General features: G+C 46.3%; 1 protein-coding gene across 6 annotated transcripts in view; it reads left to right on the forward strand.

Annotated features, from left to right (window-relative positions):
* The first annotated feature begins 523 nt into the window (after positions 1-523).
* FGFR3 (fibroblast growth factor receptor 3) overlaps positions 524-23,689 on the forward strand; it is a 55,538-nt gene continuing 32,372 nt past the window's right edge. For all 6 annotated transcript variants that reach the window (XM_083861113.1, XM_083861114.1, XM_083861116.1 and 3 more), the window contains exons 1-2: positions 524-1,151; positions 21,821-22,084. In XM_083861113.1, coding sequence (XP_083717239.1) covers positions 968-1,151; positions 21,821-22,084 — 448 coding nt within the window. In that variant the 5' untranslated portion in view covers positions 524-967. The remainder of the gene's footprint in view (positions 1,152-21,820; positions 22,085-23,689) is intronic.

The raw sequence follows: 23,689 nt of genomic DNA on the forward strand, positions 1-23,689 counted from the left end.
GTAATAGTAACTGTAAGTGTTACTAGATCCATTTAGTCAGATTTTATTAAAACAGCTAGTCCAGTTGGCAGCCGAGAACACGCAGAGTGGGGTCTGTGATTATTCCCATCAATGCACCACAGTGAATGTGGGTGTGGGGGGGTGAAGTCAGGGCGCTCGAAGCGAGTGGCTTCACTTTGGGTGCAGAGTGGCAGCCACGCAGGGAGAACGGGCGCGTGGGCCATTTGCTGCTCGAGGCCGAGGCTGAGCCGAAGTGCCGCACGCACAGAAGTTCTGTCCCCAACCCACGGGTCCCCTTCCCGCCGCCCCGCTCCAGAGAACGCGCCGTTCCCGGGCCGGGAGAAGGGGACAGGCGGGTGACCGGCACGGCGCCGCTCGGGATCCGCCATGGGAGCAGCGCGCCAACTTTAATCTCACGTCTGCGGGCAGCGGGCGCCGCTCCCCCCCGAGGGCTCTGCGGGCGCAGCCCCGGGGCCGGGAGCGGGGCGGGCGCGGCCCCCCGCGGCGGCGGCGGCGGCAGGGCGGGGCGGGGCGGGGCGGGGCGGGGCGGGCGGTCCGGCCCGGCGGGCGGGGACATCGCTGCCGCCCGGCTCCGCGCCCGCTGCGCGCCGAGCAGACGCAGGAGCGCCGCGGCGGCGGGCGGGCGGCAGCGGCGGCTGCTGCGGACGCTCCCTCCCTCCCTCGCTCGCTCGATGCGCGGTGCGCGGCCGGCCGCGGGGCTTGCGCAGGTAGGCGCCTCGGCGCACGGCTTCGCGCGGCACCCTGCACTTATTTTTTTTTTTTCCTGCTCCCACCACTTTTTTTCCGTCTTTTTACTCTTATTTTTTTTTCCTGCTCCTCCTCCCTGCGGGCACCAGGGGCGGGGGGTTTTCTCGTCCTCCTCCCCGCGCTGAGCGCCTCTCTCCTCTCCCGGCAGCGCGGCGGCGGAGCGGAGCGCTGAGCGGCGGCAGCATGCGGCGGCCGGGGGATGTCTGAGGCGGGCGGTGCGGCGGCGGCCGCGCTGCCCCGGCGCCGCTCCGGAGGCATGCGGGCGGCCTGGGGCTCCGTCTGGTGCCTGTGCCTGGCGGCGGCCGTCGGCGGGATGCCGGCGGCAAGGCGGGGCGGCGGCAAAGCGGCGGCATCGGCGGCGAGGAGCGGCGGGCAGGCGGCAGGTAAGCGCTGCGCGGCCGCGCACACACGTGCTCCGCCGGGCTCTACGGGCGCTGCCAGTCCCCGGCCCGGAGCGAGCGGAGCGGGGCGGAGGGATGGAGGCGGCTGTGGAGCGGGAGTTACGAACGCGGGGCCGGGGCGGTTCCAGCTCGCCGTGGCTCGGGGTAGTCTCAGAGGCGCCCAGGAGGGACGAAGTGCTTTTGAGAGGATCCTTGTCTGCCGGGAGCCCTCTTCCCCAGCGAGGCAGTGCCTGGGGCACCCCCGCGGGTGATAGCTGGGAAGATGCTCGAGTGCGTGTGTAGCGGCGCATCTTCGGCACACATCGGAAATGCTCTGACTGCCTGTGTTCGGGTGGGAAAAGTAAGGAGAGATCATTTATATCCGCCTCTTGGGAGCAAAAGTGGAGTTAGCACGGCTCCGGGTAGGCACAGGCTGAGCTGTAGATGAAGCAGGGCTGTGCTGGGACGGGAGCTGCGTTCCGCGGGGCCGGTGACGGGCTCTCTCCCCGGGAGTGGCAGCGCTGCAGTTACAAGTGAAAAAAAGTTAACACGTCGGACAAAAGCTGGGTTTTGCTTTTTTCCTTCTTCTTTCCAAGTAATATACGGCGGGTTTGAAACATCGTGTCTCTCTGATCCGCCTCAGCTGCTACCTGAGTCCCTGTTTATTTTTCAAAGCTCTTTAATGGAAGGGAGCCCCTTCGCAGCCCCCCGTCCTCCGGTTTGCATGTACCCGGCAGAAAGTTTCCATTGTTCAGGAAAGGGTTTGAAGCCTGTTTGCCAAAAAAGTGACAGGGGAATAAATGGACTTGGTGGAGGCTGGGGGGTGGGGGGCATTACTTTCATACCCCTTTTGGTTAAGGTTATAAATCACACCGGGGGTTGGGTTTGTTTTTAAGAAAGTCCTAATAAAACACCAGATTCTTAGTGTAAATCGTTTGGCTCATTTTTCACAGCCAAAAGAATTGATTTATGGGGCAGCATCGCGGGGACTCGGTCGGAGCAGATGAGGCGGGTGTGCGGAAGGCAGCGGGCAGCCTGTGCTGCCCACAGGGCTGGGAGTGACACAAGCGAAATGTCCCCGGTTCTCGCTGGCGCAGCCTGGAGTGTGTATTGGTGCTGTCACCTCAGGGACAGTCCATCCCATGGGGGTCAGGAGCAACCTCGGTGGCTGCCTCAGTGGTCCCTGGGCTTCCACCCTCCCCTTCAGCCCGTAGCTGCGGTTGATGATGTGTTGAAGTGGTGCTAAAACCTTCCCGTGCTCTAAGACACTTTTGCAAGTTAAAGCTTTGGGACGCTGCTGGAATCGTAGCAAGTGGCACACTGGAGGTCACACGGAGGGAAACATCTCTCCGGTGATGCCTGTGGAGTGGGTGATGGGTTGGGATTTCCAGGGGCTCCCTGGAACTCCTCGGGACAGGCTCTCTTACCTCTCGGTCAGCTTTCTCCAAGGCAAAGGTGGCACTGTCAGCTCCCGCTCTGCTCCCTGGAAGTGGGATTCCTCCCTGAACCGGGATTCCTCCCTGAACCAGGAGGGTTCCCGTCAACCCCGACACCCAGCAGTGTCTTCAACAGTTGCCCCACCACTGTGAGCTGTTAAAAGCTCCTGTGGACAGGGACTATGAGGGATGTGAGGGAGGAGAGAGCTTTTCAGTGCCAGTGGCTGTCCCACCATCTTCCACGTGCGTGGGGAAGCTGAAGCCAGTGCTGCTTCCCCAGCTCTGTGGCAAAGCCAGCGGCTCTGCCTGTCCGACCTGGGGGGGAAAAGGTTGTGCAAAAGAAACTGTAAAGAATATAAACCTTCAGAGCCAAGTAAAAACACATTTTACTTTTTCAGTCTTTTTGAATTGAATGGTAAAAAGCAAATTCTTTCTCCTAGTCAAATGGGCCATGGGGTATTGGCTCATTACTGAGGGTTGTTGTTCGCTGGGCTTTGCATTTACAGTCTAAGGCCTTATTTTCCATAAAGGGGCTTGGAAGGATTTTTCCCCAGTGATCTAATTCTCCACACGGGGCTGTGAAGGCTATAACAGCTACTGCTTTGTGCCTATACTCAGCTACATAAAACACACATTGAAGGGAGGCATTCTCGAGGTATGTGTATGTTTGCTAATATGAATACTGGCTATTAGCGGAGGTGGAGGGGGTGCAGGTTTTAACATCTCCGCAGGGAGGTGTTCGGCTGTTGGCAGGAAGGAGGCAGATGGCGGGGCTGTTGCTGAATAGAAGCTAAACTAAAAACACCAGGGGCCTCATCTGGGCTGAGTTTCTCTTCTCTCCGTTCTCCGGGCTTCTGCAGGAAGAACAATGTCAAATTTCCCCCCTCCTTCTCTCTTTTTTTTTTTTTTTTTTTATGAATGAAAGTAAGAGAGGCAAGGCAGGATTGAATGTGTATGTCATTCAGGGGCTATGACAGAGATGATTAGGGAGGTCAGTGAACTCCTTTGCAGTCTTGAGCATGCGGTCACTCTATTCAGCAGCCACAGAATAGACATCAATATAAAAAAGCCCGTCCAATTTGCATTAGTATTCAGATAAAGATATTACTTCGTACGATTTGTGAATGTCAAGTAATGCTGGCTGTTTTCTTAGAGAGCAGCCCAACTGAAACAACAGCATTTAACTTTTAAGAAATTCTGATAACCATCCTGTCTTCTGTAGCTGGCTTGTGTGTGTCTGCACATGGTATATGTGAAAAAGGCAATTTCTGGGTTCTTTAGGATTTGTGTTGTACTAGTTAGCTGCTGAGGCTGTCTGAGTGCATTGAAAGAGTTGTATAGAGAGCTGCTAATGTTTGATCAGGTTTGTCAGGGAAGGGGAGGGGAGAGCTCTCCCAATCTGTCAGGAGCAAGAACCGAGGTTTCCTTGTGCAAGGAGTGGAATTGTCACCCAGAGTTAATACTGCACAGGCAGTTTCTTTTGCCAGCAGAACATAACAAAGAGCCATTTTGAGATTTTGCTTAAGTTTAATGGGAGGGCATGTGTACCAATTCCTGTGACTTTTTTGTGTGGAGGGAAGTGGTGATGTGCTGGCTGCAGTGTTTTTCATGCAGCTGATGGCAACTGCAGCCTTCCAGCATGAGCTCAGCAAGGGGTCCAAGGTGTAGGGTACAGCGATCTGTGTCACTTTGCTTTGTGTACCTGAGCGTTTCAAAGTTCATCCTGAAATTATAGGGATATTGAAGCGAGTGCCAAATGGCACTGGCTGTTCCTGGAGCTCGCCTTGGGGCTTATGCGTTCAAACCCTCTGCAGAGAGCCTCTCATATATTTATTGATGGTGCTGCTTACTTTGTGCCCTACACCAGAAATGTTTTAGAGTCAATGGGCAGCTGTGAGTGATAGTTTTGAGATTAAAAGTTGATCCATTTGTTCTCATGAGCAGCAGCCAGTAAAGAGCTAATTAAGTCTTTAATATTGAGACTAGCATATTTTACTATACTCAATAAAATAAGAGGACACAAGTAAATTATGATGAAACATCACTTTTTTTTTTTTTTTTAATCTATTTCTTACCTGGCAAACAGTAAACTGGAAATTCTGTTTCAGTGCAGAGATGGGCTCAATGTATTCAGTAGTAGCTGTATAACGTGATGTCTTCTACACATACTGACAAGGGTCACTCCAATTAAATCTGAGGATTTTTTCTTTTAATTAAGACTTTATTAGCAACCACTGAGTAGGAAACGTGATGAAAGTAGATCTGAAAATTGTGTAGCAAAGTGTTGATCTGCTAATTAAATCTTGTAATTAAAGTAAGCCACTCAGACTGGCGTGTTAACTTTTACAACTCCCTCCAGAAAAATCCTCAGTGCTGTTTGGGAAGGTGAACCTGTCCTGAAGCCTGACTGAATGTAGATGCCAAAGAACTCTTGATTACAGCATTCCCTCTATATTCAGACCATTTCCATACAGTGGACTCAGTCTGCTGGCTGCACAAAGCTGAAATTTTTCATAAAGCTGGAGGAGGGTTCCCTCCCTTCTATAAGGCTGAGAAACATTTTTTTTTCCTTTTAAAATATGATCAATAACAGTGAGCTTTGATATGCACCTAAATACTTAGAAAGCTGTCCTTTCTGAATACTTACTGTGTACATCTGCGATTCATTTGGGGATCCTAAAGGATAGTGAATCAGCCTGGTTTCTCAGCAATTAATAAAATTTTCAGTTTATAAAAATATTTGATCAAGGTGGTTCTGAAAGTGTTCTCTCGTTGGCATGCAGAGCTATGACTGAAAGCATTTGCTGCACCTTAATTTTAGCTAAGGTTAGGGTATGGCCTGCTGGTGGCTTTTTCTGGCTGGTCATTGAAGTGTGTAGGATTCAGTGCAGGAGCTTGAGCATGAACCATTAAGTTTCATGGGGAAGTGGCTGTGTTGTCATCATGGTTTAGTTTTTGGCAATTTTTACTGTATATAAGGTAGACCCATCAGGCTTATAACAAATTCCGATGTTCATACTGAAAATAGAATCAAAATTCCCTCTCTGGTTTTCCCAGTTCAGCTGAACCTGATACACAGACAAACAATGAATCTGGCTATTTTTCTTATGTTTCCCTGTTTGAATAGATTTCTGTCTTGTCCTTTATGGGCTACACACTCATAACTTTTCATGTGTCTTGGGAGTTTGTCTGACTCCGCATACCTGTTTCTTCCTTTTTTTCTGACCCTTAAAAAACACTCCAACCTTGAAATTGCCTGCTGACTCCAAGCCATTCAATAGAGTGGTTTGATGTAGCTGTTTCAGTGTTTGCCGTTTCATCTCTATTAAAAGAGATTAGTGATAAACTTGATTCTACATGTACCAGACTGTATGCCAGAGAGGATGGAGGCCAGTAAAAGTTTGCTTTGCACTCAAGGTTTTTTTCAGCAACTGGGACTCTGGTTCGGCACAGCCACTTGTGGTATGTGGCAGCAGGCAGCCCAGACTGTAGGAGGAGTAAATCTGAAAGCACCTCTCTGCAAACACTGGGCTAAAAGCATGTCTGAAGATGCATACAGAGCCAAAAGCACCTTAAAATACCTTGTTACACCCTGAATTTTTTTTTTCTTGGCCTCCTACATAGCTTATCAGTTCAGCAGTTTCCCCTCTTCTGGCTGTTTATCTGGTGATCTTGTTAAAAAAATCACTTTTTCTCTGAAGTAAAGCTGATTCCCCAGTGTCTCCTTTCTCATACGCTCAGAGCTCAGGTTGCCAAGTGCCATAGATGTGATTTAAAGCTCTGTATGTGTGAAGAAGGGCTTTTATTCCTGCAGTGAATGCTGTATTCCTGGTGTGCTTACCCCTAAAGTCTCTGCTCCTTGGCTTGAATGACCAGGAAGTTTCTGCAGTATCAAAAGCAAACAAGAACTGTGAGATATGGGCTGAGTAAAACCTTTAGTAAACTTAGTAGTTAAAATGTGAAAGGTAATCACATGTAAATCTGCCCTATTATTCTGATAGGCTATCAGGGCTGTTGCGTTCAGGTGAATAGGAACTAGCCAGGAGGTAGTTATATCAGTTTTAATTTTTTTTGGCAGTGACACTCGGGTTACTCAATGTAGCAAAGCTATTTTTGAAGAATAGCAGCACAGTCAAGTAAGAAAACATTTCTCCAGTACCTGCTTCAGTTTCACATGTATTCATTTAAAGGGATGGTATTTATTGCAGAGGTGGAGGTAGGTCTGGTGTGCTGGCCTTGCTTCCTCAAATCCAGAGAGCAAGGCAAGAGAACGAGTTGGTTAAATAAAAAGGTTGTATTAAAACTTGGAAGTAGATCTCTTTATCACGCAGAACTGTATGCAAAACAATTGCCATGTGCTTACACGTTTAGCATCTGTGAGATTTTGGGGCTGTGCCATTTCTGCAGGTTGTGAGGGGTTAAAAGAATTAATAACTCAAGTGAGAAGGGTTCCAAGTTTTCGGGTGAGGAAAGGACGCAGCCCGGGATCGCTCTCTGGGAGCAGGCGCTGCTCCATGTGCCGTGTGTGCCGAGGGCTCTTCCCTGGGAATGTCACAGCCCCGGGACCCCGGCACTGCTGTTTGCACCACTGTGACCACGGTGTACTCTGACCTACTGAATACCTGCAGATGTCATGCTGACACATGGCAGCATGTTGGTTTGGATTTTTTCTCCTCTTTTCCTTTTCGCCCAAGGAGCCAAGCCATCAGTTAAGTTCCTTGAGCATGAGGCTTTTAGGGAAAGACAGTAATAGGCAGTGACAGTGCACCATGACATGCCTGAACCCTCCAGAGGTGGCTTCCCAACTGTTGCTTTTTCATAACTGGTGAAAGTGTTTGTGAGTTTATCTTCATTTAAAACTTTTGCCCTGGAAAGTGAAGTGTTTTATCGTTGTGCCTTGATTGCACTGAGCTACCTTGTGCTGTTCACAAAGAATCTCACTAAATTATTTCAGCTAATATAGTTAAATCAGTAAAGTTCTGGAGACCAGTGCTGGCTTATAAGGATTGAACTAATGTCCAGAAGTGATGGATTTTTAGCATTTTGGAGTTGACCTGGCTCAAGCTTGGTGTAGGGGAGAAAGCAATACAGCTGGGTATTGCTTAGGGGCCAAACCTTGTGGTGGTGAGGTGGTGCGTGGGTGGGTTCTCACTGATGGATGCCAAGAGGGAGGAGTGATGCAAAATAAAGGGCAAGAAGGTGAGGACTTCACTGTCAGAGAGCTTCAAGCAGGGTGCTGAGGATGAGAGCATCTCTGATGCTCCTCTCACAAGAGGCAGGTGGCACCTGGCTCTGTGAAAATGGGATGCAGGCATGGTCCTTGTAGCAGGACCACATCCCAGGAGTCATCTGGTCCCCTTTGTTGCTAGTGGTGCCCCTGCAGAAGGGATTTACTGGGGGTATCATTGTGGGGTGTGGCAGAGGAGGTCATGTGAAGCCCTGGAGGTGTTTCTGTTCCGTGGGACACCGCAGGGTAACTGGCATCACCTGAACTGACTCATCTCCTCTTGCTCACTCCCCCTGTGGAAGGTAAAATACATGTCTGTGAAGGCTTTTCTTTGGAGGAAAAAGGAGCTACAGGAGATGTCTCTGCATCCAAATGATGAGACCAGCCTTCCTCAACCTTGTGCTTTCCCTGTCAGAAAACAGAAAAGATCCCGAAAATTAGATTTTAAATTTTATTTCTATGCTTGACAGAGCTTGTAAAGATCCTTCATTGCAAATTTGGCTCCCAGTTCAGAGGGTCATTGCTTTCTTTAGGGGTTCTGCCATTCTCTGCTTCTTGTAGTCCTGTAAAAATAATAATGAGGTCCTGATCTTGTGCCTATTGAATCCTAGGCAAAAAGCCCCCATTGATTTCCAAGAGAGCAGACTGAAGCCCTTCACAGATCGTGGTGGGAGCAGCTATTTAGCATAAGCAGGGATTGTTTGGGAAGTTTTCTAATGACCCAAACATTTTAACAAGCAGAGGAAACTCTGGCGAGTAAAAGGGCTCCCAGTTTGGGGGTGGAGATCCCTGGAACTGGCTTTCAGTGACCTCCCATTCCTCTCTAACCAGCTGTAGCACAGACCTTCACTTCCCGTCTTGCTTTTTGTAACTCCAGCTTTGATGGGAGCCCGCGGCAGTGTCACAACCCAAACGCAAGCACCAGAGGCAGTGGTGACAGCCACGACCTGGCTCCCTTGTGCCCATATTGTGAATCCCCTGTGGAGCTGAACTGCTGTGCTGGCCACTGTCCCCTCCTGCCCCATCCTCACTGCCAATTCACCAGTGTCACCGGCATCAGCCCCAGCGCTGTGAGCTGCAAGCAGATCAATGCGTCGTGTTAATAATCCTGTGCAAGTGAGCCTGAGACCTGGGACCCTGCACCACACAGGAGCCCATGCAGGAGCTTTCCTGGCACTTCCTGGGCAGACAGCACAAGAAAAGGTTTTCCTATAGCATTCTTTTTCCTTTTTTTTTTTTTTTTTTAATAACCCCGCTTTCATGGGCGAGACTCAGGTACAAGCAATTCCCTCCCAGCAAAATACTTCAGCAGCTTTGTGTGGAGACTGTAGGGCCTGAACGAACTGGTGATTTAATTTCTGTTTAAAGTTTTTTTTAACTTCTCTCTATAGATTCCCCCAGGAAAGCATTTTGTTTCTAGCCAGTAGCAGGATCTGTGTAAGAGGAGCCAAGGTGTGCCTTGGGAGATGGGAGTACGGCTGCTAAAAGTGAAGAGGAGAAACCAAGTGCAGGGAGAAGGTTAAGGAGTCCTGAGTGTGCCCTGACAATTAGCATGTTCAAGAGAAGATAACTCCTCAATGAGCCTGTCTTTAATTAAAAGAATGATTGGAATTAGGCATAGTACCATCTCTCCTGATCAGTATCATGAGTATCTGTACGAATAAAGCATTTCTGAGGAGGGAGAAAAACACCAGATTTTAATCTTCCTTTGGTAGCCAGTATGTCTGCCTTTTGCAAGGGCATATTTCTCCCTGTCTTGGAGTACCCGGGCTTGTTGACAGTAAACAACTGTCACTTGGCAGTTTATGAAAGAAGAATGTTTAAGAAAACATGTCCAGTTTAAATAGTTATGGTAATAGGCTGGGGATTCATGCAGAAGTGAGGGGATCTGGTTAATGGAGGTACATAAATTGGCTGGTATTTAGAACCATAGAATCATGGAATGGTTTGGGTTGGATGGGACCTTAAATATCACCCTGTTCCAACCTCCAGTATTCACCGTGTAAGAAAAGATTTGAGTGCAGTTGGGGGAGAAAAATTAAAAGTGCTTTTCATTTTTACAGTCAGTGTGTTATGCATGAATTCACAGCTTTCTGTGAAAGCATAATTTTTTTTCCAATGAAAATTCCGAAAGCCTCTTTCTTTCAGCATGTGGTGGGCTGGGCCCTGGGAGGCCCCTGGGTTGGACGAGCTGAGGTCTGGGAAGGCAGTGCTCCCACTGAGTGGCCCGAATACTGCTCCAAGCTCCACAGGCAGCATTTGGACCTTGCAGCTGCCCTGCCGTGTCCTCAGCCTTTGCTGAGCAGGAATGATTGCAAGAGGAGGCTGCAAGAAAACTTTGCCTCCTGATTTGTGAATTGATTAATTACAGAAAGGAAGGGGTGGGATGGGGAGTGAGGGGGAAAGTAAGAAACAGCAGATGGTGTCCTCTCTGCATCCCTGCCCAAAGTTGCTACAAATCCATCACCCACCTTCTTTCGAGTTAAACCCTGGTGCATGTAGTGAGAGATGAGTGAGTGCAAAGTGTTTGTTCCAGCTCAGCCCAAAGTCATCAGTGTCAAAATATAATGAGTGGGGGCCTGGTGTCAGGCACTTGAAATCTGTAATCAAGCATAAAAAATACGTTTCAAGCTTTTCAGACTCCTGGTTCACTCAGCTTGGGAAGAAGGGTGTAAGTGGCTAATGGGGGATATCAGCATTAGCCTTGAAGATACTGGGTAAAACCACTCTCCTACACTCCAGCTGCCGTCCTAGGATATAGTATAAATACAGTAAATGCCATGGAATTTAAATACAGAGTACTGTGTTACAGATACCACAGGCTGGAAAAAAGTATTTCAGAGAGGGGCGTCTTGACAGCAGCACCTTCTCTTGCCCTTGTTCCAGTTAGGGCAGAGAGCTGGAGGAGCAAATGAGAGCCCCCAGAGTTTTGACAAAAGGGTCACACTCAATTTTCTTTTGCCCAGTGGTTCAGTTAGTATTGCCATTATTTGAACTAGGAGGCAAAGGAAACCCAAAGCCTCATACTACAGAAATGCTTTGTGATCTGCAGTCGAAAAAAAAAAAACAACTCCTGGAAAGTGTTAAGAGTTGTGCTGGGGCTCCACCCTTTGAATTATTTAGTGAAGGAATGAGATTTCTGCCTCATTTTTAAGTGCAGGCATGCTGGCATCTTGAATTTGAGGAAGGCAATGGGCTTCTGCATCGTTAAAGTCTTCATTAAGGGGAGAGAAGCACAGAGGTGGCAGAGGGGACCGCAGGGGTTCTCCTTTGCCCTGTCCCCCTTAATGCAGTGACAGAAAGGGCCAGGTTTGTACCCACTGCCTTGGTCTTGGTGGTGGGTCACTGCCTGATCCTGGGTCTGGTGACCCCACACGATGCAAATCCTTCCTGTAAGAAGTCATCATCTCCCTGCTCTGAACAAGATAGTCTTGTGGGTGGAATGTGTTAGTTCTGGCAAAGAGAGCCCTGAAACCTCCTCAGGTGCTTTCAAAATACGTGTTAATGTTTGAAGTAGAGGTTTTCTCCCTCCCTGTCCCCTCCTCCCAGTGCATAGCAAATGAAGTGCAGACAAGAGGTGCAGTCTTTGCAGGAATAACTTAACCCAGTGCTTGAGCCCAGCTGTTTTGGACATGAGAAGGAGCAGTTGCAGGGGTGACATAGGATGTCTCCAGGCAGGCAGGAAGAAAAGATGACCCTGGATTAACCACCCACCCCTGGAAAGAGAGTGGAGGGGGCAGAACGCTGTGTGCAACTCTTGCTCCATTTATGGGTTATTCATCAAGGAGGGTTGTCCAATTTCTTGTCTTCATGAGTAGTGCAAAGTGGTGATTCATCCCACCCAAGGGATCATGGCAGGAGCTTAGCTTTGGTGCCAGACAAATCCAGCCTTTGGTGGCTGCTGGGCTCAGTTTTAGATATAGATATCATCTATATCTTCCACCTGGCTGTTTTCTTTCTTCCTTGGCTTGCCTGCTCACTGATCATCTTTGGTATCACAACAGCAGCCATCTAATTCTTAGAGGATCATTTGCACAGAGAAGAATTTATGTTTCTGGTGAGGGAAGGAAAGGGAAAATCTGAGTCAGAAGGATGGGGAATATATCCCAAAGGGCCTGTGGAAGGTCCCTGGTTCATGCAGGTAGGACCAGCCACATCCTCTTGTAGGAAGGTGGAAATAGCTCTCTGCAGAGGGTCTGCATTTCCTTACAGCAGTGCTGAAATATCTTTGCATAGAGTTATCTACTCTGCTTCTGGAATTTCTGGAACCTAACGTAGTGCAGGTTGTAGGTGATTATTTGGGAGCACTAAAACTGGTTGAAGGCAGTGGGAACCGAGACACGCATGACTTCCTTGAACTCTCTCTTAATTTGTCAAGTGGAGTCCAAACCCCACTGTAATAGATACGCTTACAGGAGACCATTAAAAGGTCTCTCCTGGTGAACCTGATGCCCTGGTGCTGCTGCTGGGAATGATAAAGCCCTGCATTCAGGTTGGATGGTGTGCGATGTCCTGCGTGTATGCGCGGAAGCCGGTAAGCCCTGCTAATTTAGGGGTTGTTTTCCAAGTCTGTTTTCTATAACCCTGTAGACTTAATACAAATAAAGAACTGACTAAGTTTCCTGTGAGAAGCGCAGAACAAATGCTAAGCGTGGGATTTGAATGCAGAAAGGTGAAAACACAAATGTATACAGAAACAGCAAGTCAAACAAGCTGAAAAAATATTGTAAGGTTGATTTAACAGAGCAGTGAACTCAAAGCTGTCTAATCCCTTTAGCAGCCTTCTTTAAAGAGGAGAAATAAAAGAATTTTTGACATTACTTTTCTTTGCCATTTCTCACAACTCTTTCTAATAATGCTGAAGGATAAGTCTTCAGTTTAGCACAAGGACAAACTGTTGCAGCTTTAGTTAGAGGTGTTTCCTAAATAACAAAATCTCCATTTGTCTTTCACGACATTAAAGTGGATCAGACTTCCTGAAAGGCGATTACTGTTAAATTTCTCCAACTGGGGTACCTGGCACCTAAATCTCGCTTGAGACTCTGAAATAACAAGCTTGGTTTTGAAAGATGCTGAGCCAGGTCAGCTCTGCATTTAAATCGCTTAAGCACTCTCAAAATCTGGCTATTCGTTTTGATGCATCGATATGGATTTCTGGGCTTAATCACCGACCTTTGCATTTCAAATGTTTGACCTTTGTTTTCTTTACTAAGTATGCAGACAGAACGGCCCCCAAATTATTATTATTTTTTCCCTTTTACACAGCTGAAAACAGCCAGCAGAGAAGACTTGAAGTTCTGCATCTTATTACTGAGAAATAGGGATCTTTGAAAAATAGCATTTTATGTTACTCAAGGGAAACTTACAAAAAGGGGAATATTTTCTTATTTTCATTCAGGTGAACATGATCCTTCATATATCTAAAACCCACAATCAGTTGGAAAAAAACCCACCCAAACTACCCTAAACCTTTGCCCTCTCTTAATCCCTGTACAGGAGGGGTGTTTTTTTTTTAAGATGTGCTTTTCTCCCCCCGAAAATAAAGGCAATTGATAGGCTCATAAACAAATACCAAACATTAAGTCCTAATCTCCATATAGAGGAGCCTGACCCTTTTTATGGAGAGAGAGGGTAGAGGGAGGAAACGGGGCCAGGAGTTTCAGGTTTAATGCTTAATAAAGTTTTAGTGGGTGGGAAAATGCAATCAATAAATTTTGTTTAATGCCTCAAAACTGGTGTTAGTTTTCACTAGCTACACCGGAGAGTAGTTTTCATTTTGAAAACTAGGACACTCGTAGTTGGAATGACAATTAATGTGGAATGAATATGGTCCCAGTTGGAAGCCGATTTTTTGAATAGCATGAGAACTCGCCCCACCTCCCTGCCTTGGCTTCGAAGTGGGGTAGCTTCCGTTTTTAATTAGCAAACCCGGCAAAATTTAGCTCATTGTGTCTTTCTGATCCTTTGGCCCAGTGGATAGTTTGGATTTCTCCATCTTGCTGTCTTGAGGCTGTTCTTTTTTTTTTTTTTTTTTTTTTTTCCTTCAGTTTTGGTGCGGGAAGGAAAGGGGGGTTTCAGGATACTTAGGATTAAAGTCATTGTTTGGGGGTATTTGCAGCCAGCTGCCTGCATTAAATGAAGATTAGAGGAGTGCACATTAAAAGTGCAAGGGAAATGCAGAGGACCTGGGATTTTGGAGCTGCATAGCTGTGAACCGAAGGGGAAAGGTTGGGGCTTTATGGCAAATTTTTTCTGATGCCATGTGATCTTAAAGCCCACTTCAGAAAGCGTCATAAGTAGCTTCCAGGGCAAAACTGGCTTGGGAATTGGAAAGGGAACAGGAGCATTTGCATCCCTTTAAAAGTTCCTCTGAGGTAAACCCAAACTTTTGAGCCTGGACAACTCACGTATTTCTTAAAAATTCATCTGCAAGAGCCGCCTGAGAGGTGGTGAAATTTTGGTAGAACAGACCAAGTAGCTGAAAACCCACCCTGGAGGTCAAAACTCCAGCAGAAATGAATTTCTGAAGGATTTTTAGAAAGGAAATGAAGGTATAGAGAAAGAGTCCAGGAAAAAAAAAATAACCAGAAGAATCATTCAGCAACATTGTAACAAAGTTTAAAAATGTTTCCAGATACAGCTGCTCTCCTTTCCTCTAAGCTTTGTGGAGCAGTCATTTGTGTAAGCTGTGTTCTTGTAGCAAACTCTTCCAATTGCTTGGGGTGTGTCACCTACAAAACTCCTCCAGGTAACTTGCCCAGCGAAGTCGGAGGGATGCTGTGGTGCACTGATGCTGAAGAGCGCAGGTTTGCTCAGGGCCTCCACAGTTGAGCTGCTCCGATGGAGTCTGGGGCAAGCCTTGCCCAATCTGTTGGGATGCTGGAGAGCCTCATTCTGTGCCTCAGTTTACATAGCTGCTGCTGCTGGCTTGAAAGGGTTTGGGGTAGTTGCTTGCTTGTTGCAATAGTGAGGGTTTTTTGGACTTCCTCAGGCATGTAGAGCAGAAATGTAAAACATCAGCCGCTTTGTGGTGGGATCTGTCTGTCAACATCAAGCCGGGATGCTCCTGCTGTGCTGAGCAAAAGCTGAGGCCAAGTTGGCTGCTGCTCTTCAGAGGCAGCAGGAGGCAGACACCAAAAGGATGGCAGCAGAGTCTCTTGTGCTCCCCCAAGGATCATCCCATCAGTGAGTGTCCCCTCACTCTGCCCTGAGCAGGGAGCGGTGTGGGTTGGCCACCTTTGGCCACCGCAGTCGGGTGAGGTGGCCAGTGTGACCTGTGGGCCAGCAGCTCCCAGGTGTGCTCATCATGCCAGGCTGGGACTGATGTCACCCCTGCCTTGAGCATGGGCTGCTGAGAACTGATGCAGCTCATTGCTGCCCTCCTTGGGGGCAGCACAGACTTTGGTGCCTGGGAGAGTAGGAGCCATATCTGCATGGCCAGCCTTGAGGAGGAGCTCTCATAGCCTCGGGCCTCAGCGTGCCCATGCTGCCCCCCATCCACTGCTCCCTGTCTTTGGGGACCATTGGGGAAGTGGAGACATTTCATACCACTTCTTTTATTTCTGTAAAAAAAGTTCAATGCAGAACTCTGAGCTAACTAGATACGTGTGAGTGGTGTTTGTTTCCCTGCTTTGAGTGGGGAACCAAGTGTTTGACTGTACAATCTGGCCAGATTGTAAGGAAAACTCCCTATCACTGCTTGTTCCTTAAGGCAGCAATCCCCAGCTGAAGGCTCCTTGGGACCAGTTCTGGGCTCTCAGCAGCAACCAAAGCTTTGTGCCCCTTGGGGGGGTTTACATTCCCATCTTTTTTAGGTGTACGCAGGAGACCCCTTTGATTTGTTCTCTGGTGGGGTTTTTTGTCCCCTTCAGGACTTCCAAGTGTCAGAGGAAAATCCTTATTGCCAAAGTGTTTTAGTAACTGTTTTAGCTTTGTGACAATTTATTTCTTTAAACTCTCTGTGCCTGAATTGGGTCATCTAGGAAAACAGTCCATTAAAAGGAGGATACCGTAGAGTCCTGATGAATCCTGTTTTCTACTTGGCCGATGGAACAGAAAGCTAATTGCCAGTAGTAAATCCATTCAAAGGAGAGCTGGAGGGAGGGAGAAAAGCTAATATTCCTCCTTGAATGCCATTTAATCTCTGAAACCTTTCATGCAGATGTAAATTAGGATTTGCACAACAGAGTCAACAGTTGCTCAGTAGATAAGGCAGATTTGCAACATCTGCTTTTTCCATTTTGGAAGCTCTTCCAAAGTCGGGGATAGCCAAGCTAAACAGTAGAGGGTTTTTTATTCCTTTCCATAATCTATTGTTTATAAAGAAAGCTGCATATGACAGAACTAAACCTGGTTATTGTTCTGCTAATTATCTAGGAAAAAAGGTTTGCTTTTCTCCCAAAACAGATCTAAGAAAAATCCCCATGGAGTGGTAACACAGTGCAGTTACTTGTTAATGTCTTTGAAAGAAATATCTGCTAACAATTGCATAGGCCACTGCAGTGCAAATACAGTATAAACAGTCTACTTTGCATTATTATTAGTAGTAGTAGCATTAGTATTATTAAAATTGTTTTAAGCTTTTCTAGGAGAACTGCCTCCTTCCAAGCAAACACTTGCAATATAGGAAAAATAAAGTAGTACCTTTGAGTGATCTCGTCTAGGGGAAGATGTCCCTGCCCATGGCAAGGGTGTTGGAATGAGATAATGTTTAAGATCCCTTCCAATGCAAACCATTCTGTGGCTATATAATTCTGTGAAATAATGATTCTGTGAGGCAAACCCTTTTCAGATATGATTATCTAAAGACATTTTTATATCATAGTTTAGACTTTCATAGATACAGATACTTTATTTTTGCAGTATTTTATTTCTGGGTGTGAGCCCCGCTGAGCAGGGGAGATAACCCAGCAAAACACCACTTTGGGAGGTGATACTGCTTCAGCAAAGCATCCTGTGCTGCTGTGATTGCCAGAGTAAGCCCCTTCTTCCCAGGATGGCTGCAGCCTGGCACTGGGAAGTGTGGTGCAAGAGAGGTCTTGACCTCAGAAGGGGAGAGGAGGTAGGGAAGAGAGAAAACAGAATGTTTTATATAATCCTTTCTATTTTATAAATAAATTATAATAGAAAATATATACCTAAAGAGAATGTTCCACCTCTGGCACCATCACAACTGTGCAGAGAGGAGGGGAAGCTGTGCCCTGCATAAAGCACTGCCAAATATATATATTTAAAAAAAAATACCCCATCAGCTCCCTGCAGAGCGGTGAGGGTACGTGGGGACTGCACCGCTCCCTCGATCTTATCTGCCCTGAGAAGGCAGGTTCCTGGGGAAACAGGTTATCCCAGGATCTTATCATGCCCACCTCTCACAGGGGCTTGCAGTGCTGCAGGGCCCAGGGCTGGTTTGGAGGTTTTCAATATTCCCCCAGGGCCTGTCTGCCTCTCTGGTAGGAGACAGAGGGAATGGGAATGTGGGTTCTGTGCATGGCATGGTTCCTCTGGAGAGGTGACTCTGAGGCCACTTTCCCTGGATACTTTTTAGATTTAGACAGGTCTTAAATGAACAATATTTGGCAAGAAAAGAGTTTTATTTCCCTTCTGGGAAGTTTGCTCTTCCCAGTGCAGAACTCCCAGGGTGAGGTGAGGAAGTGACTCCATCCCAAGAACAGCCACACAGGTATTGTGAAGAACACCTAAATATTATTCTCTGGGTGGATAACCCACTATCCACTCTGTTAACACAGGTAGGACACTTATTTAGAATAAACTAGTACTAAATATACAGGACACAGTGCTGGTCTGAGTCTGGAGATAGTGTACATGGCTGTGTCCATCCCCCTGGATGTACACATGGAGGTTTGCTAGTGGTTTTCATACACCTCCAGCAATTATGCACCAGTTTGCTGGCTGGGACTCTGATCTCCCTGGGAATGGGATAACAAACTTAACAGGAGAAAGCTCTGGCGTGGCTGTTGCTCTGTGATCCTATAATGTATCCTGTCACGGTGGATTTGGTGCAATAAAATACATAGAACAAGAAACTATTTCAGATTAACCTGAAGAGAGAAATACGTGGAGCACTGCTGTCCCTGTGCTTGTTAACATGCCAAATACAGCTTGTCCAGCTTGAAAAGGGAAAAAATATGATCCTCTTAGAACTGAGCCTTAGTCCATTCCAGCCCTGGGCTGTGAAGCAATCCTGGAAAGGCTCTCGGGGATTGACAGGGTTCAGGGTGGGGTGAGGAATCTCTGGCTGGTGGTATTGAAAGTTGTGTGCCTCAAGTGCTCTGTGGGGGGAGTCCCAGTGTAGTTTGAGTTGTGTGGTGGATGTTCTCCTGGTGCAGGATGGCTACTGAAAGAAAAGGATGATGATGATGGTGGGTGATGGATGTACCCCACCAGAGCAGTTCCTCAGGAGATTCCTGAACACTTTGGTATTTGAAAATGTGGGGTTGTAGGAAGTTATTCTAGGGGAAAAATCAAAGGTGAAGAGAAAGAAGTTTTCTAGAGCCAGAATCCAGCACCCTGGGTGAGGTGGGACCCTGGGGCTCCCTCACCTCTCACTGTGACCCTTTGCTGCCCAGGAGCAGTCCCCAGCAGCATCTGGAAATAGTCCCTGACACCCAGGAGGGAATCAGGCAGGCTCTAAGTTGGCTTGGATTTTTTGGGGGCCATAAGCAGCCTGGGAATAGCCCACCACCCTCCATGCCCCTAGCAGCCCAGGGATAACATATCACCCTCCACCTTTTCCTAGTCCTTTCGTGGCTGAATAATAAATGACTTGAAAGCTGCATGCATTAAAACCAAAATAAAACATTTCCAGGCTCAGCCAGGAACAAGTATTGATGTCTGAGAGGAACAGACAGCTGATGGAAATACTGACACACTTAAGTACTTGGAGCTGTGAACCACACAGAAAGTGAGTTATTGCTGGGATGAGCCAAGCAGCTACAGAGATGAAGTATCTTATCCTTATAAGTGAATACATACAAAAGCATTTCAGCGTTGCTGGGCCAACTGCTCCTCATTGTGGAAGGTGTTTCCAGCCAATTGCTGCCTTTTTGCTCCTCTGAACAGCTTAAAAAAATATCTCTTTCTGCATAGTGTGTTTGTTAGGAGCAGTGATGATGCTGCAAGTGTTGATCTCCATCAGATGCATCTCTTGGTAGTTCTCAAGTCATTATTGCTTTGGCTAAACTAATAATTCATTGAATTTTAGTCATACCTTGGGAGCCCACAACCCAGATTGGCTCTTTCTCTCGAAGAGCCCATTGAAGCTGCAAATGTGTTAATCCCTGCTCTGCTGGCAAGTATCAGAGTGGGCTCCTGTTACCCTTACATGAATTAACTCTCTGGTAGTTTATAGCTGTGTGCCATGGTTTAATCCCATCTGGGAATTCACCCCGACACTGCAGCTTGCTCACCCCATCTTGGAGGATGGAGGAGAGAATTGGAAGAGTAAAAGTTGAGAAAACTTATGGGTGGCAATAAAGACAATAAGAGAAGCAAGGGCTGTACACAGAAACAAGGCAGACCAGGGAATTAGTTCACCACTTCCCCAGGGCAGATGTTGAGCCATCCCCAGGACAGCCAGGCTCCCTTATGTGGTGGCTGAGAAAGACAAATGCCACCACTCCAAACAATCCCCCTTTCTCCTTCTTCCCCCAGTTTAATTGCTGAGCATGATGTCATATGGTCTGCAATATCACTTGGGTCAGCTGGGCTCAGCTGTCCTGGCTGTGTCCCCTCCTATTTTTTTTCTAGCTGGAGAGTTGGCCTCAGAGGGGGCAACTTCATGTCTCCTTCATGTCTTGATGTCTGTGGTTGAAAAGGTGTTGGAAACACTAGGCACTTGCAGCTGGAAGGCAGGAAGGAGGTGCTGGACTCTGGCCACCCTGTGAGAGATGTGAGCTTTGGTTCCCTGCTTTGAACTCCTGCTGTTTTAAGCATGGAAATGAGACTGTCTCTGCCTTCAGATTTATCTTTGTACTTGAAAGCTATATAAGGAAGGAGAGTAAAAATTGGTTCTCCAAGGTCACAGTTGGCAAAGTGCTTAAAAGCATTTGAGTGCCCATTTAAATACTTTGTGGAGATTGTCAGTTTGGGTCCTGTTTGTTTTTTAAGCCATAAGTATAAAAACAAAAGTTTGAAAAACAGTTAACAGAAATGAGATTAAGACCATTTAGTAGTGTTCTCCTTTTTAACTCACTGCTACATCTTTCCTGAGATTATTCCCAGTCCATAGGAATAAAGTCACTACAACCAAACTTTGCATCACAATGTCTGCTGGAGAGATTGAGGGTAGAGATGCCAAAATAAAGTTGTCAGAAACAAGAGATGCTGCTTCATTCCGCAGAAGAAGCTTGAGACCCCAGTCCATCTGCTGAGTCTTACTTTTCTCTTCATTCCAGCATTCCCTGTATATGTTTTATAAAAATTCTTTCTTACTTTGTCATTAACCCCAGGTTCATTATGGTTTTCAAAAAAGAGTCATTTCCTTTTAAATGGCTAACCAGTACAGTTTGGCCTGTGCTTAGTCTGGGCTTGTTCCTGTTCAGTAGGTTTATAATACAAAAGCCAAAATATACAAGTCTTGATCATTTGGCAAACAGCTTTGGTAGAACTGTGCTTTGTATGGAGGGGTTGTACAGTTGCGTGGGGTTTGTTTTCCAGTAGATTAAATTAGCAAGAAGTTCCATCAGAATTAGACCAGTACTCAGTCTTGCAAGTGCAAAGCTGGCCACAGGCCTTGGTAATTTGAAGCCAAAGTTTGTACCAGTGAAAAAATCCTCATAATCTAGAAGGAAGAAGAATCTTGAACAGTTAAACCAGAATATTTCTTGACCATATTTTCCCCAGAGATATATCCCTGTTGGGAAGAGACCATGGGTGAACACTCAAATGTAGCAGTGAGTGCTGGTCTGCTAACGAGGAGATTCTGCACGGAGCTCAGTCTTCTTTTTTGATTGACTAAAAGAATATGCTTTCAGGGTAAAATTTTATTAAAAGGGAAAAAAACCCAAAACCCTAAAGCTTTGACTGTATGCACACCAGAACATTCTGGCCAAACCATAAAATATTTGAGTTGGAATTGCTGCCATGGTATGAGGAAAGGTTCTTTGTAATCCCAATGAGTGTGGGCTTTGCCTCCTGTGAGACAATACCTCCCATGAAATACCACCTTTTCAGGCTCCTAAACTCCTTCCTTTCTACCCTGCAAGGCTATTGACTGCAACATTTTTATATTTTAAATCTTTACATTTATACAAGAATAAAAATATGCATGACAAGAAGAGAAAAGGAATACGTTTTGCTCTTATAGCCTGCTCCAGCTCTTTTACCTCAAGGCAAAAGAGCAGCCTGGAGCCAATGCTACATCCTCAGGTGTTTGGAGCTGCTGTACTTACTCATTTCACAGTGAAGTCATAATCTATGAATATGTCTTTGGTTCTTCACTTTTGTTGCACACAGAATAACTTCAGCAGGAAGCTAGTGATGGTTTCATTTATTTTAGCTATTCCAGCCTGCATCTTCTGTCCTGTTTTCTTCAGCCCACAGATGTTGCCTTTGAGTCACTCAGTCACATAAGAAATTTAGTTTATCCTTGGTTCTGCTCCTTATATCCTGTCCTTGCTGGGTTTGTGGACAGACTCACAGGAATAAACAAAAGGAGGTCCAGAGACTGAGCTGTGAACTTGCCAGCACACACTTATTTCTGCCAGATCACCCCCTCACCTGCAGGACTGGGTGTTGCAGTGGCCCTTCTAGAGGTCTGTGCTGTTTGTTGTGATGCATCTGGTGGGGTTGTACGTGTTTGGGTTGCTACAGGGTCAAAGCCATCCTTGCAGATCAGCCAGAGACCTGACTGTCTTTGCACAGCTACCTGCCTGTGGCAGGCAAGGGGAAGATCTGGGCACAAATACAAGATATGTTTCTTTTTTAAATGCCCTTTCTGTCTCTCACACCTGCTCTTATTTATTCATCTCCATTTCTTTCTCCCTTTGCAGAATACTTGACGAGCGAGACCGCCTTTTTGGAAGAGTTGGTGTTTGGAAATGGAGATACCATTGAACTTTCCTGTAACACCCAAGGCTCTTCTGTGTCTGTTTTCTGGTTTAAAGACGGTATTGGAATTGCACCTACCAACAGAACTCATATTGGACAAAAACTGTTGAAGATAATCAATGTGTCATATGATGACTCGGGGCTGTACAGTTGCAAGCCAAGGCATTCCAACGAGGTCCTGGGAAATTTTACAGTCAGAGTTACAGGTATGTGCAGAAATACAGATGGTTCTGTGCTTTTTTTTTTTTTTTTTTTTAATTTTGCCCTTTCACATGTTCAGCACAACTGGTGGTTTGTGGTGTTTGTCTGTCCTTGGAAAGTCTGCACCTCCCTGGTAACTCCTGACAGTGATTAGACTGGCAAAACAAACCAATTGAAGAATGCTTGCGTGTCCATACCAAATGTTGAAGCTTGATGTTAATACTGGGAGAGACTTAGAAAGGGTGCTAGTCAGATCAAACCTCAGATCCCCCTTAACACTCAAATAGATGCAGTGCTACATGTGCCTTTGAAGTCTTTTGGGAGTGAGTGAACTGTGGCTCGCAGGGGTTAAATGATGTTTTCCATGTTATGTGACAAATCAGTGGCAAAATTGCACGTAAAAGCTGGAAGTTCCTGAAAAACTGTTTCTCTGTTGTGGCTGGTAAATCTCTGCCCTCTATCACAGTTATCACAAGTTGCTAGCTTATTTTAGAGGTAGCTTATCTGTAAACTGTGTATATCCAAAATATGTCCTTCATCAAAGTTACTTGCTGGGATTCATACATTGTAAACAAGTGCTGTGTTAGCAAAAGCACATGCTGTCATTTGCTTGGCCATATTTTTTGTGATGAGGATGATAGAACAGAACAGCTACAAGCTGTCCAAGCCCAGATCACTAAACACAGAGTGCCAGAAAAATCTGTTGTTAACCACCAATACAAAGGTCATTTTCATGATTTCAGGCTGATGCATTGGTAGATGGATACTCATCTATGTGAGCAGATAAAAACCGTCCTGATGATCACAGGTTAAAAGCCTGAATTTTCAGGAGAATTAGCCCCTTGTGGATCTCAGGTTTTAAAAACTTAATTTGCCCTTGTAGTGTTGGAGGTTTTTCAAGAATCCTTGAGCAGCAGGTCCTTTTTCCAAAAGTTGAGTTCCTTCAAAAACTAAAAGTCTCTGTCTGGAAACCAAACACAGAGATGTCTGTGATTGTGAATCACATCCACTCTATAAAGAGCTTTCTTTAGCAATAGGATTTTTGTGTGAGAGAAAACCAACCTGAGAATAAAAGCTTGTTTCACCAAGCCTTCAGCAACATCTGCTTTTTATTGAACCTTACTGGAGATTGCTGTGAATGCTTCAAGGTCATATCAATTAAATGGTTAAAGAAGTATTTGGCCCTTGAAAGGCTTTCTTTAACTAGGTACGATTATTGGAACTATCCAGTGAACTGCAGGTTGTTAGAAATGTTACTCTCTCTTTTTTTTCCTAAGTGACATGAAAATGCTTTTGAGTTCAAGGGGCAGCAGGGAGGCAGGAGAGGGCAGCTGGTTACATGCTCAAATGAAACAGCTGCCAGCCCCAAAAGTTTGTAAAGTGAGAAATTGTTTTTAATAGTGGAAGGACTGATAATCCTCTGCTTTTGAAAAATTTAAGCCCCTGTATTTTTCCTCTTCACTAATAATAGCTAATAACAGCTTAAGAACTAGCGAGTAACCTGAACCTGCTTTCTGACAACATTATGAGTCTTTGATTCTATTAGCCCACTGTCATTACCACCAAAGTGCTGGTAATGTGGGAGCCTCCTTTTTAGCTGTCAGCAGCAC

The sequence above is a fragment of the Zosterops lateralis genome (genome assembly GCF_965231275.1).
Source record: "Zosterops lateralis genome assembly, chromosome: 5".
In the NCBI taxonomy this organism is placed as follows: domain Eukaryota; kingdom Metazoa; phylum Chordata; class Aves; order Passeriformes; family Zosteropidae; genus Zosterops; species Zosterops lateralis.